Source organism: Orbicella faveolata, unplaced genomic scaffold (assembly GCF_042242905.1).
Source record: "Orbicella faveolata isolate gen_17 unplaced genomic scaffold, um_ofav_v1 contig_47, whole genome shotgun sequence".
Lineage (NCBI taxonomy): Eukaryota > Metazoa > Cnidaria > Anthozoa > Scleractinia > Merulinidae > Orbicella > Orbicella faveolata.
Genome location: NW_028301577.1, coordinates 1426600 through 1442184, shown reverse-complemented (window position 1 = coordinate 1442184; position 15585 = coordinate 1426600). Strand labels below are relative to the sequence as shown.

At 36.6% G+C, this 15585-nt stretch overlaps 1 protein-coding gene across 2 annotated transcripts; it reads left to right on the top strand.

Moving 5' to 3' along the window:
- The first annotated feature begins 1062 nt into the window (after positions 1–1062).
- On the top strand, positions 1063–14533 carry LOC110057505 (protein dispatched homolog 1-like). 2 transcript variants are annotated; one of them, XM_020764098.2, is made up of 4 exons: positions 1063–1217; positions 4533–4665; positions 6253–8998; positions 10459–14533. In XM_020764098.2, the coding sequence occupies exons 1-4, from the start codon at positions 1177–1179 to the stop codon at positions 10767–10769; spliced, it is 3231 nt and encodes a 1076-aa protein (XP_020619757.2). In that variant the 5' UTR covers positions 1063–1176; the 3' UTR covers positions 10770–14533. The 2 variants fall into 2 exon arrangements, with proteins under 2 accessions (XP_020619757.2, XP_089136270.1); XM_089280144.1 differs by lacking the exon at positions 1063–1217 and having other exon boundaries at positions 4542–4665; positions 6315–8998.
- Positions 14534–15585: the final 1052 nt, after the last annotated feature.

The following is a 15585-nucleotide window of genomic DNA, read 5'->3' as shown; positions in this document are numbered from 1 at the left end:
AAGGTAACAAAAAATGTAAATTAACCCAAATACTTAAGGGCATGTTTTGTATAATATTAACAATGGTTTCCTTATTACATGACACACATCTCGGTTTGTAATAATCATCAGTTCTTATTTATAGCTGGTCCAAAATAACTTCCACACCATCAAGGTCATCAGGTGATACAAAGTATACCATGTAAATTAAGAACATCGTAAGAAAGTTTTCAGCTTCAGATCGCAAAAAAATGTAAGAACGTTCAGCCGCAGCTCTAAAATTAGACGTTCTTATGAAAAAAAAAAAAAAAAAAAGAAAAAGAAAAAGAAAACAGAGAGAGAGAGAGTGTGTACGTAATCGGAACTGCGTAAGCATAAGTGTAAGAGTAATTGAACCAGAAATGGCGCAAGAAAATATCATTTTTATATGCTCGGATATTTGTCCTTGGACATTATCTGTTCCTCGAAGCTCACAGTTTTCCTCGAGCTATGCTTTTGGAAAATTGTTCGCTTCCAGGAATAGAACAGATAATTAATATCCAAGCATATTTCCGCGCCAAATGAGGCTATTGTCTTTATTCAAAGTCTAGATATATTTTTACAATAACTATCTAATTTCGCGCGCTCTGATTGGTTTATTTTTATCATCAATCAGAGTACAGAAGGATAAAATTTTAATTTATGCAAAATTTTTATGCAAGCTTTCAAGTTCAATTTTCAGCTGTCAAACTGTCAACTTTTTAACCAATGAGATTTTATAGACTTTTTTAAGTAGCCAATCAAAAAGCGAGAAAAGCTATTGACAATGTTCGCGTCATTTTGAATAAAATTCACTTATCTTTGCTTACGGCAAGTTTACGGCGTCTTTTCCCCTCATTTATTCCCGGCATTTGACCATTTCGGGGTCTTGTTATTGTAAAAAACAAATTGACGTCAGTTTTTTATCCGTCTGTCCTCTTATTGATGATAAATTGCGTCTTAACATTGTCAAAGTGGCTGTGGAACCACGAGCCGCAGTTGGAGGGGTTCCGCAGTAAACTGACGTCAATTTGATTTGCAGGCCAATACAGCTGACAGTTCCCGTCGACCTTTGCAGGTCGCGCAAATTTTTTTTTTGCGGTGTTGATATTATCATATTTATCTTCTCATATGACTTGAAACTTATTCTTTCGTTCTGATAGCGTAAGTTAGAGGAAAATGGGTAAAAAAGTAATGTGTGGTTGTTGGCCAAACTTGAGGTAAGGAAGTTTAGTTTTCTGATATTTTGTGACACAAAACCTTGTGTACACAGCTTGCTCGGTCTCCATGGCATAAGCTTAAGCTCAAGTCTTATTGATGATTGGAAGAAATTTGATTGTCGCTCGAAAATATCTCATTGTTCGGTTTCATCTTTAAGCTTAATATGAATTTTGTACTAAAATTGTACTGTGCAATTAATGACATATTTTAAAAACTTTCTAAATGTGAGCTAAAGATCGATCTGCTGTACGTTGTTGTTGTTTATTAATGACGTTCACTTCGGTCGCGATATCCCTTCGTAAGCCCTCAAGCCGATTAGTCGTTAGCCGGTTAGAGTCGTAAACACTGGCTACTTCTCTTAGGGGTAAATACTAGATTGAATGGTGGGGGTGAACTTCATTGCGTTGCTGTGTCACTATGTAAGCGGTAAGGCATAAAGTTTTTTGGGAGGGTAATCCACTTAATTACGGGCGAAACGACTTATGCTTCTGATGTAAGCTTATGTATGTATGTATGTATGTCGTTCTTTTGCTCGAAAGCCGCGAGTAGTGCGAAAATGATGTACGTGTCGTACGGCAAGTCTTGTGTGTTCTGATAAGTCGATGAAAAACGCATTAAATGTCTACTTACTACGCTAGTATGAACCCACCTATTATTTGAAATATTTGAACCCTCTGCCTGAAAACTGATTGTTGTTATTGTTCATACAATAAATATCATGCTGTTTTCATAATTATCTGAGTAATACTTCCAGGCCTCTCCTAATTGATTGTAAGTTTGCTGGATAACATTTTCCATGTTTCTTGATAGAAACAGGAGTAGAAGTTTGTGTTAGGGTTAGGAATAATGTAGGGTCTCTCAAACTTCCTGTCATGTGTTTCTTGAACTATCAGTAGAAAAACAGGCAAATATGTTTATGATAAATATTTATCAAAATAAGTTGCGGATATAAACAGTAATTTTAAATTTACAGGCATGTTTCAGCAGAGACTTCTGCCTTCTCCAGTGCAAATATTGATGGAAGATGCAAATTGAAGATAAGACTAGCATGTGCTAATGAGAACAAATAGAAAATAAAACAGATGGAGCGATGACGTGTTGATAAATCCCATTGGGAATAGAATAGTTGAAACTACCTGACACTTAACCACACGTCTTTAACTATGGATAAGAACTCACAATCTGTAAACATCTGCATAATTCTGAGCATTACGTATGACTTAAGTTCCAGCAATTGCTTTCATGTAATTGATCAAGCTTTTTATTTTATTCCAGCTTAAGATAAATTAAGCCTGCCCATTCCGTGGGAAAGCCCTTTCCTGAATTAGCAACGTCAACATGTTAATTTAAGCCAATCTTTGTTAGCTACATGCCTTTGCAAGTGTATGTGCTCATTAGCATGCACTATTGCAGTTATTTATGTTCAATTTGCATCTTCTGCAACATGGTTGTAAAATTTAAAACATCTGAAAGTTGTTGTGACTTTCCAGCTGTCCAGTTGTTTTATTATTGAGTCACAGAACTACGACTTTAAGTATGTGCTTACTAATGGGCAAGCAATCAAATATGACAACTTAACTAGTGGATAAACACAGTTTCTGCTAAGCATTTGGGCAATAAAGGCAAATAAAATTAAGGTACCAAAAGAATGTCATAGTATGGTAACATTTTGAATACAGTTAAGAAGAACTCATCAAGACTTCAGCTCCCAAGCTGACCCCACGGGATAGAGATGAATTTGAAATTACCCATATTTTTAACTAAAATGGATGTTTTTATGTCTATTCAAAACAAAATAACACACACTTTAATAAGCATTTTTAGGAGGTGTAACATTGACCTTCTTGAGAATGAGTGTAAGCATGCGGTTCAAGAACTTGTCTGTGTGAAGGTGACGTGCCCTTTTCTTATAAACACTTACTGTAGCCAACTAGTCTCTCCTATTCAACCTATTGTCAGTTTTCCTAAAAGTTGATGTATAAACAGCATACAATCTTCTTCCATCTTGTGATTTATGAAACTGTCCCATGGAAAATGAGAGAAATGACATTTCTGAGATCCTAAATAAAAATTTCCTTTAGAAGCTTGCAACCTCTGCACTCAATAAAATGTTCTTTATGGTGGCTAGTCCAAGAGAAATGCACACCCCTCAATTTCTCTGACAAATTGAACCAATAAATTATTGATGCACTTTTAGCCATAACTCCCTGGGGGTATTGGACTGGTATTGACTACAGAAACTGAACCAATCAAGAATAATAGATTTTTTAGTTATATTATTGATTGTACTGATTACCTCACCAATTTTATAGTGATTGATTTTCATCAGTTGAACATGTTCGGACTACTTTGACATGTTTTGCAAATGGGGCTTGTGAAGTGTGGCAACTTCTCTCCAACTAAAAAGCAGAAAAAAGTAGTGTTTCTGCCTTTGAACAGGTATAGTTGGGCCAGATAAAGAAGGGGTTCAAAGGCCAAGTTCTCATCAGTAGTTTCTCAGCAGGGTACTAACTTTAACAAGTTCTAATATACTGTAAACTTCAGAAAGTAACTACCCTTGTTACTTTCAGAATTAGCAACCTTGGGGCTTGTTATTTCCCAGGGGTTATTACTTTGGAAGGTTCATGACTTTCGCGGAGCAAAAAACATTATATGAAGTTGGTATGACTGGGCTGTTCTGCCACATGGATGTCAGAACTCTTCATATCTAGACTGTGTTGTCAGTGGTTGACAGGAAAGATAGTTGGATATGATAAACTATTTGTACTCACGATGCACTGCTACATAAAGTTAGTGTGCTGTAACTATATATCAGTGTGCTGGCCGAGTTTTTAATTTAAATTTGAAGAAATGTTCCTTTTAATAAGCTACTGTTGAAAAAATTTTTAACGTGGATCAAAGTGTCCTATATTACGTTCCAGTTATTTGATGAAAATTCTACAGGTTTTGTTTTAACACGGTGCAACATTAACTGATGGGGCAAGAATTGATATTTCACAACGCCTTGTGGCGCAAGCAATACCTTCCCTTGTTGTTAATGTATACAAATGTAGTGCCTTAAATCAAGTTACCACACGTAACTTTCACCTACTATTAATTGGGAAAATAAATTTACTATTGAACCTGGGTCTCACTATTTGTGGGGGGGGGGGGGGTGGGGGGAGGATTAGGGAGGGCTCGCTACTTCTGGAGGGCTCGCTAATTTCAGGGGGCTACTATTTCCAGGATTTATTAGCGGCCACAAGTTTTTGATGTTACTTTTTGGGGGGTCGTTACTTTTGGAAGTTTACAGTATAATGTTGTTTTGTTTGCAGGTTCACATGGCATGACCTGATAGCACTATGTCTGGCCATTCTTATTCCAGTGCTTGTTATTATCCTCACAATGGTCGCAATCTTGCCATCACTAGGAGCTCCCCCATTACCTGACTTTTCAGACCCAGTTAAGGTATTACATTAGGCATAATAAGTTGTTTGTTAGTTTACTGGAGCTGCTGTTATGTAGTGTAATTTTGACTGTGTTAAAATATGAAACTATCCCATCTGTGTTGTCATCTTTGGGTATAAGATGTCCAAATTTCGGTGCTAGTGGGCGGTAACAAAGAGTGACTGATCATGCAATACAGGAGTGGAATGCTCTCCCAGAGTCTACAAGAGATGCAAATAGCCTAGATTTATTTCAGAAACTTGCTTAAAACTATTTTAACAAATTTTATTATTTAATAACTAGATCTTAGGATCCATTATATTTGTAGACTTTTCAAACATTTTTTAGGACCAGCCTGAAAACCACCTGAGGGTGAGGTTGCCTCCTCATTAAAGATATACTTTTTATTATTATTATTGTTATTATTATTACTATTATTATTGTTATATTATGTTATTAATACAAATGTTATTGTAAATAGTTTTGTGCTGTAAATAATTATCATGTAAAGTTTTAGTGAAGAATTTTTATGAGTCCAATAAAATTATTACTTACAAAAAGGTTTATTATTATTATTATTATTATTATCATCATCTTCTTTGTGTTTTAGCGATGCAGTTGTTAATGACAGTATCATCTTGATTAACACTTACAATAGTTGATCATCTGGAAGTTCTTTTATTTGAAATTCTCTGCTAAACTTGAAATTTCAGAGGTATCTAATCTATACTCCTCTGTGGTCATCACATTGAATTATTTGTCATGTCTATTCCTTGAAAACAAAATGGAAAGTGGAAATAAGAATTTAACAGCAGGTATCTTCATATCACAGCTCACTCCACTCTGTCTCTTAAAACATTGTAGCTCATTTTTGCTTGTCATTCCTGGGATGGAGATTGCCATTCTATTTCTTTTAAATGGCAAATGTTTTCGTTAAAAAAAAAAACGTATTTTATTTTTTGGCATGTTACAATTTGAGAGCTCCCCCCACCAAACAAGAAGAAATTACTAACATGAGTTTGTAACAAGACCTAGCTAGGCCATGCAGCTTTTAAATTTGTGTTAACTTTTCATCTTCAGTTGGTAATCATGGAAGGATTTCATAAAATTTAATTATTACCAATGAATCAAAGCAAGCTGAAATTGAAGTTGTTTTACAGTGGGTGATATGTTTGATTGAAATTTGAGGGTTGTAAGGAGAGAAACCATTTACAGTAATCAGTAGCCAGGGCAATGGAGCTCAATCACTGAAATGTAGTGATCTCTCTGTTCCTCCTTACCTGTATTGGAGTTCACAAAATAAGATAGATAATTAATTTTTATTAAGAAATAGATTCCTTGTTGCCATGTATCTGTTCAGTAACAGATCACAGGTGACATGAAAATGTGTTAAGAATGAAAAAGTGGTACACAAGGTGTTAGGTGAGTGTGTCACTAACGTTCTAATACCACATTTTGACATCTGCTATGATTTATCACTGAACAGATGCACTGCAGCATGAAATCTGGGTCATAAGTAAGACCCATTCAAAGAATGCAAATAATTCAACTTATCATAGAAAACCATGTAGCTCTTCAATAACCTTAGCCTTTTCACCATCTTGCTAGGGCTTTGAACCAAGAGGGACAAAACTGAGTGATCAAATAGTGACCTTGCAAAACTTTTATAGGAATGCGCTGGGTCATACTCTTTTTGAGCAGCCACCTCAAGGTCCACTACAGCAACAAGGAAATGTCAAGCGGAAACGTCGATCAGTTCAAGGTTCTCTTGAACCTCCACTTCCTCCTGATCCAGTCTACAGCCGCATGATATTTGTTTTTGAGTCTTCTAATCCCAAGGAAACCATGTTTGATGCAAAAAAACTTAAAACTGCTTGTTCCATGGAGACTGACATTCTGAAAAACTCATATTTTTCTGAATACTGCCGTGGAATTTCAGATGGAACTGGTAAACTACAGTGTTACTCGAGCTCCTCTCTTGGAAACTATGTTGCACTGCTCAACAACCGTAAATCATGTCTACATATAACAGATGATGATGTGTTATCAGTGAAGAATTTGTTGGGCAACTGTTCATCTTACTTTTCGAAGCAAACTTTGAAAGAACACTGTGATCCCTCAACCTCATCAGGTAACCAGAATGTTAATGGTTCAGCCAGCTTCAATGACTGTCCAAGTGTACCAACAAAGTGCACCAAACACAACGCTGTGTATAACATTTTACAGTATCTTACAGACAATGAGATGAGCCCATCCAATGGTATGTTTTTAAAATATGCAGCATCCCTTCCATCAGGTACTTTTAGTGAAGACTTTGTTTTTGATGATTTATATTCAAACTTAAAAGACGGTATTCCTGGAAGAGAAGGGGTAGAATTTGCATCCTTCAAGTTTTCTGGCTACAAGTTTGACCTATTCAACAAAAAGCTTCTTTCTGAAGTTATCTTTCCTGCTCTGGCTATGATTATTGTTTTCTTAATCATGTGGTTTTTCATGGGTTCATTCATTCTTACACTCTGTGGTCTAATGTGTGTTATCTATGCCACTGCTCTTTCATATTTTCTCTACACCAGAGTTTTTAGACTTGACTTTTTTCCTTTTCTGAATATTACCACATTGGTGTTTTTGGTGGGTATAGGGGCAGATGATGCCTTTGTATATTATGACATATGGAGACAGACAAGGACTGCTAATCCAAATGCAAACATCATGCAGTTAACATTGAAGACCTTACGCTATGCTGCAGTCTCCATGTTTGTGACAAGTTTGACAACAGCATCAGCATTCTATGCAGGAGTTTCTTCTACTATAACTCCCATCAAGCTGTTTGGAATATTTGCTGGCACATCCATCTTAACTAATTACCTGCTGATGATAACGTATTTCCCAGCTGTTGTAGCTTTGCATGAGAAATGGGTCTTGAAGTACACAGGCGGCCAAAGTGTAGACGCTATGGCATTAACAGAGTTGAAAACTGATTATGAAGTGATCCAACCTGCGCAAGACATTGCTGGTCGTGAAAGCATGGATGCTGTGCCAACAACAGAATTGAGAGCTAATCATGAGAAGATCCAACCTGTGCAGGCAGCACCGACAGTGCAAGACATGTCAGAAAGTAGGAAAGCAGATTTACCAGTAAACAGCTGCACAAATCAAAAGGAAACACACCTTTGTATTCTCCAGGTTATTGACTTTCCTTGCTCTCTTTTAGAATCAGCAACAAATCATACCAGCAGAGTTGGCACAAAATTGTTTCAGGATTGGATACCAAAGGCAGTCATCAAGTTACACTGGTTGTGGATAGCATTGTTAGTCTGTCTTACTGCTGGATTTTTATGTGTCAATTTTGTAAAACCAGGTCTGCAGTTACCAAGCAGCAAAGATTTTCAAGTATTTGGTTCATCTCATCCACTGGAAAACTACTACTTAAACTACAAGAGCTATTTTAGATTTGAACAGCAAGTTAGTGGCTTATGGGTGGAGCTGTTTTGGGGAATCAAACCTGCAGATAATGGCAATCATCTTAATCCAGATGACAAAGGAACTCTTGAATTTGATGATAACTTTGGTGATCTCTTTACTCCTGCTGGCCAAAAGTTTCTTCGTTCTTTGTGTCAATCTGTTGAAAAGGAATCATTTTTTGAAGCATTCAGTGGTGGTCGGTGTCCCATCGAAACATTAATTGGCGAGTGTACCTCAGGACAGACCCCTTGTTGTGGAATCAATGCTTCCTTTCCTTTTCCAGCTGATGTCGCGGAAAAGTGTGCTAAACTCGCCTCAAGTTTATCGGGAGGAACAGGTCTTTTGTTTGATGCTATGGGGAATGTGAAAGGTTATCATTTGCTAATAAACACCAACCAAGCATTCTCAACTAACTTTACCTCCATGGATGGTTTCTGGAAGAAAGTGACATCTTGGGTTGATAGTAAAATGCCTGAAGCTCCACCAGGACTGCAAAATGGCTGGGCAGGATGCTGGGGACTGGACTTCTATGCCCTTCAAATTGGCCTGTCTGATGGAACATACTCGTCCCTAGGAATATCTGTTGCTGTGTCATTTACAGTTATGTTACTAACAACTCTCAACATCTTCATAAGTATCTATGCCATTGTCACCATCATTGGAATTATTGCAATAACCATTGGATCTCTGGTGCTAGCTGGCTGGCAGTTGAATATTTTAGAGTCCATTGTGATGTCAGTTGCTGTAGGATTGTCTATTGACTTCACCATGCATTATGGTGTGGCTTACAGACTGGCTCCAAACAAAAGCCAGAGAGATGGCAGAGTGCGTTACTCGCTGGTGCACATTGGATCTGCTATCACTATGGCAGCTCTGACCACATTTCTTACAGGTGAGGGACATATTAAATGTTTGTTCCTTCCATTAAATAGTAAAAAATCTTTTATTATAGACATGTTGAGTGTATTTAGCACTGTAGTGCTAACTGGGGACACAATAAATAAATAAATAACCAAATATTACAAAATGTAGACTAATAGTAATAAAAGATTAGAGCAGCATGTTCACGTGCGTACTTTGCATGTTTGGTCTACTTTGGTGGCATTTGAATGGCTTGATAGAAAACTTTAAGTTTGATCGAATGACAGATAACGATCTGCACATGAATTTGAAGCCTGGAGATAAAGTGTTTTCAATTAATTAAGTATTCACTTGTATTAGATAAAAATATTTTCCAGGAAAGGCATTTGAATAATTGGAGACTCTTAGAATTCAATTTCAGATCCCAACACTTTTAACAAATAAGCTTGTTTCTTGAGAAAATAAAGTTTTGACCTGTGATCCTGCAAGACAGCATGTCACCAAATGTTTTTAAATTTTGTGTTTGTATTTGTTTACATTGTTGGAATTTACATCTTGTTTTCACAAATGAAAAAGGTGAATTATATTAATTATTATATTATATTTTCCTCTACATGACACTTCTCCCTGTTTACAAATTAAGAAATGAATTGTGTTAGAAAATAAGTTAATGTAAGGGTAGGTTGGCAGTGGCTACTTGTGTGGGCTTTCATACATGATATTTGTCTTAGTTTTTGTACAGTACAGCAAGAGGGGTACAATTAGCCCTGGAATCAGTCATTTTCTGGGTAGTTTTTTGCAAGGGGGTGGGGGTGGGGGGAAGTGGTTGGTAGGAGGGAACAGGGATTAACCCTTACTGGTGCTAGTTACTACCCTGGGATCATGTAATCAAGGGCTCAGTTAGTCCAATTTGGCATTGCAATACATCACACTTACATATTTTCTATAGTAGTGGCATACCAGGTAAACCTCAATTTTTAGTGGCCATGGTAGTTTTCCTGATGACTGCCAAGTTTTAGCCCTGGTTTATTTCTCATGCTACATACCTTGAATGCTTGAACATTTTTAGAGTACAATTTCAAGACAAAATTAATATGTTAACCAGAAAAATCCCAGTCAAATATGAAAAACCACTCCTTACCTAGGAAACTGAACTCACTAGGAAAAAAAAAAGAAGTATTAAAAACCAACAGCCAGGGAAAGAAATTGATGCCATGTCTAGTTGGAACCCAAGCAGTCTTCAGAAACTAGAGACCATGTGATAAGTACTTAGGCAAAGAAATGAATGAATAAAGAACAAAATTCTGTCGGCCCTGACAAAGTGTGGAAAATACCAAACAATATAGATGTGTAAAAACTTTCACTGGCCCTGACAAAGTGTAGGAAAGTTCACACGGAATTAGCTACCCATTCGTGCAAAGGAAATTTACTATCAATGTGCAAACAAAGTATAAATAATGATCTGAAGAATATCACTATGGTTCAATACAGGTTTAATGATGATGCCAGCCACAGTATTGGCGTACTTTCAGCTTGGTCAGTTCCTTATGTTGGTCATGTTCTTTAGCTGGCTGTATTCCACCTTTGGATTCTTGTCAATCTGCACTGTGATTGGTCCAAAAGATAATTTTGGACAGCTAAGTATCACTCATCTGTTCCAGAGGTGTGGTCTGTGTAAAGTGAGTCCAGAGAACTCCAAGAAACCAGCACTGAACAATGAGAATGTCAACTTGGCAACGGAAGAAAATGCTGTCAATAATTTGCCTCCAGGACAAAAACCTGACATTACTACCCACTTCTGAAGATCATAAGTATATTAAATCTGGTATGTTTTTATAGGTGATTTGAGCTGTCTCTGAGAAGTTTGGGACACCATACAAGTAGGAAGAAACGTTTTTAAACCTTGTTTACAAATGAGTTGTGGACTAACAATGACAAATACAAACAACTTGCAAGAATACATATCAGTTCATTGTTATAAGATGTGTGTAGTATTGAGGCTTATTATATCTAGGAAATGTCTGTGAGCAGAACTGTGGATGGGATAGGACATTTCTGTAGTAATCAAAATGTTGGCAGCATTTGGAATATTTAGGGATAATTAACTATATTTTTCTTTGAAATCAAGGTGAATAGTGCATAATATTTGCTGAGCTGCAAAGTGGCTCAGTAAATATTCTGCTGCTATTCAATGAGATTGAAAAGAATAATTGTTTTAGTACATACACACGAGGTGATCTCAGAAACAAACGAAAATGAAACCATTAAAAGTTGATTTAATTGACCTCTCAATTCATGCATGGAAAACATGCAAGTGGCATGAAGCATGCGCATATTAAACTATTTACAGAATCTTCAAACAGGGAAAATCTAGTTAACCTTTGACCAAAAAACCCTCTTCACAATCCAGCAAAATGGTCTTTTAACACCTTTCAATTCAGCAATCTAAATTGAAAGTCTGCTTATAAAACAATTTTACCATTCAAAGTTTCCATTTTCACTTGAGATGAAAATTGAAAGAGCAGCTGGTGAAGGATCAACCTGAAATAATTATTATTATATAGTTTGCAGGGGACTGTGATGAAAACTGGATGTTTTATTGCACAAAGATGTCCTCCTGAAAACTTTTGAAGGTGCTTCTTTGAATAGCACTTGATGCTTCTGCCGATAAACCCTGCAGTATTCATTTCTGCTAATGCCGGGTGAAGAGCAAAAAACAAAAATTATATCACGAAATCTGTAATATTTGCCACTGACATGTCCTGAAACTGCTCAAAAGTCGAATGTTGGTGGGTTTTTTCTATCCTTTAAAAACTTTCAAGTCAAATTCCATAGCCTTCTTTTTATTTTCTGTTACAGCTTTTTCTTGTATTCATAAGATTTCTGATTCAGAAACACTGTTGCAATGAAACTTGAGCCAGCCATTCTGTTTTTTTTTTTTTTGTTTGAATGGATTATTAACTCAATAGGATGTGAATAATAATTGTTTATTAGCCAGAGATAGTGAACCAATCAGATTGCTTGAAACATCAGATCTCTGAGTGTGTAGATACTAATTAAAATTAACCAAAATTTGGTCATTAAAATAATTAAACATGAATTCAATATAAGGAATATTTCTAAATCTTCTTAATAGGAAACTTCAGAGAAATCTGAAAATGTTGCATTTTACAGCTGCCTTCTGGCATCTGACACTAATGTCTAAAACTGTTTACAATAGTCCAGCCATTCAGATGACAGCAGTTGCATATTTACTGTGAAACTAAGAAAACTGTGAACACCAGACATTTTTATATTTTTGGAATCTTACTGTGTAGCAAGGGAAAAGCCAATAAGCCACTTCTAGTCGTGCACCGAGACTCATTTTAAAACAGAGGTGAAAGCAACCCGGAAATGGCCTTTGGGCGTGCGTAAACTAAATGAACAAATTCCCTTTGACTTATAGCTTTCAAAAGGGACGCAAAAGATGATTTGGATGCTTGAATTTAGAGGTCATAAATATTTGACAATTCATCTTACCGGTATTTCAAAGAGGTTGGTTTATTGTGATAGCCAGCTCTATAAGCTTTAGTTTGATATAGGGGTTTAGGTGTCTACAGTTTAAACGAGACGCGTTACATCGCTTGGAGGCAAGACACCTCTGAAGGTGCTCTAAAGGTGTACAGTAACCTTAAGAATGAAAACTTTGTGCACTTGTAGTTTCCATGGCAACCAATAACTAACATGAAACTACACAACTAGGTGCAGAGTATTATTCTGCATGTTATTTGTTCTTTGTTGCCAAATGCTAGTGCCTTATTTTATTATATGATGAGCACACATACAGGGTTCCCTGTAAGAACTGGTGACCTGCAAAAATCGCTGTTTAGAAGTCCTTAGTGTGATGGCTTTCTAGAAACCAAATGTACATAAGAAACAATCTTAAAGTGTTATTGCTTTTTTGAGGGAATTTTTAAGGGAATTTTATTGATGTACAGCATGGAAATGATGGACAGCACTTTTAAATTAGTTCGGAATTAGTGTGAACGCTGTGTGTTTGAAACATGCTAGGGGTACTGCCGTGAGCATAAGTTATGCTTGGACAAATTTGTGATGTCAAATTGAAAAAGTCTGGCAGACTTATTCCAGTTCTGTTGTCAGTTGTGTTTAATAACATTACTAAAATTTAATCATAACTTGCTCTTCAACAAATCTCCTGTTTAATATCTTTATCTTGGTGTTCCAGGAACATATTGTGTGGGAGCAAAAGTGCTCGATCATAATTTAGGCTGTCTTTAACCAAAGGTTACCTCACAAATTAATAAATGCCATGGTAGTGTACCCTTGAGTATTTATTTGTTATTTTAAAAACTCGAAACTAGAGTATAACTCTTGAATTTTGTATCCCAAGACTTTTGTTTGTGGAGTAATTTTACTTATTTATTACCTTTTTAAGTTAAACATTACAAAGAATTTATACTTTTATGTGAAGCAAATATTCAAGATGCTTCCCTCTGCATTTAGAGCTGTGCTTGAACGTTTTATAGACTTGCAAAATATTGTTGGACTTGTAAAAATAAATCTGCACGTATTGGATATAAAATTGTTGATAAGAACGTGTAAATACTGTACATTGTGCATGTATACATTGTAGGGGGATACTCAATAGATAATCTATGTGGATTGGATTTACATAAGTCATAGTATTCTCCCATTTTGATTGGTTCTTAAGATCTATTGGAGGACAGATGTGTTGTGACATTGTGAACACTTTTGCTTTAAACAAATAGATTCCATCTGTTCAGTGGCAGATCAGAGACATCAGATTGTGGTAAGAACATCAGTGAATGACTTGGCTATCACCTTGTGTGCCACTTTTTTGTTGTTACTGTATTTTGACAACATCTGTGATGTGGAAACATGGAATCATTTTAAATGTTTTGTCAAGCTGAGTTTTCAAGCAGTCTAGTCTGGGATAATGTTCATTTATAAATCGTTTTTTGGTCTACAATAAGGTATTGCCATTTGCACTAAGAATTAATTGACTCTTGGAGTTCACTAAACCTTACAGAAATGGAAATACAAACAAGTAGAGCGACTGACTGCAATACTGATAGTTAAAGTGATATTTGGTACTGTTCCAGGACAAGGTTGCAAATGCAGCTGAACATTGTTTGCTATGGATTTTACAAGAGCATTCAGAGTTCCATCAGCACACACACCTGACCCTCCAAAATAACAGAGTATCCCCCAGGTATACATGTCTGGATTTATGAAAACAGTGCTAAAGAAAGTCTCACCTGAGTGTAGACAAGATAAAAATTCATGGAAATGTCAGTCTCTTTTCCCCCCATTCTCTTACATTTGGGTACTCTTCTACTTTATTTTCATCAATAAATTATTAGAGTTATTTTCAGGCCTCTAGGAGTCATAATCAAAGTGTTATCACTCCCCTTGGTGCAAAGTAACACACTTTTCATTGATCCAGTCATGTATATTAGTAAGCCAATGTTACTGTGTAAATTTTTGACTTATATGTAACATGTAAGTTGTAACACACAGTACAATAAAGTTGTTGACAGTGTGAGTGGTTTTTGCCTTTTTTGATGGATTGTAGTTTCACGATGAAAATGGGAGCCCTTAAAAGTTCTTCTAGGAAGTTGTTGAACTTCCATCTGATGCCTGTGTTACCATGTTTGGTGGTCTTTCTCATAACCCAGTCCACAACAAGCAGGAAAAGAAACCCAGACATACAACAACCCTGTTTAACACCGGTTTTGATCTCGAACCAATCGTGCACACCTGACTCATCAATTACAGCGCATTCACTCTGACTGTACATCACTTTCACCATCGCCACAATCTTCTCAGGAATGCTGTAGTTCCTCATAATCCTCCATAGTACAGAACGATCTACAGAATCAAATGCTTTCTCAAAGTCGACAAAGCAGACCTAAAGGTTAGCGTTCCATTCAATACAGTGTTCAATGATATTGTGCAGTATAAATATTTGTTCCGTTGTACCACGGCCCTTCCTGAAACCTGCCTGTTCTTGGCACAATTTATTATCAGTTCCATCCCGTATTCGTGTAATTATGATTCTGCCTAGAACTTTTGCTGCAACCACCATAAGCGTTATGCCTCTCCAATTGTTGCATTCGGTGAGATTGCCTTTCTTTGGTAGTTTCACTATCAATCCCCGTTGTCAGTCCTCCGGTATTTGTTCTTGCTCCCACACCTTATGCAAGAAGTAGTGTAAGACATCCACAGATGTTTCCAAATCTGCCTTTAGAATCTCAATGGTCAAACTATCAAACCCCACCCCCAGCGGTTCCGTTCTTCATCTCCTTAAAGGCTGCATAGATTTCAGCCTTTGTTGGTGCATCAACGTCAATAATTGCTTCAGATTCAGGAATTACATCCTGGTCATCAAACTCTCCTGTATCTTCAGGTGCTGGACGATTCAAGACTTCAAGGAAATGCTCCTTCCATCGTTTGTGAATTTCATCTTGTTTTGTCAGCAGCACTCCCTCTTTGCTCTTTATCATATCCATGGTCTTGCCCTTCTTGGTTGACAGTTTCCTGGTAGTGTTATAAACTGTTTTAAGGTGGCCCTGCTCTGCAGCTTTCTGTGCTTCC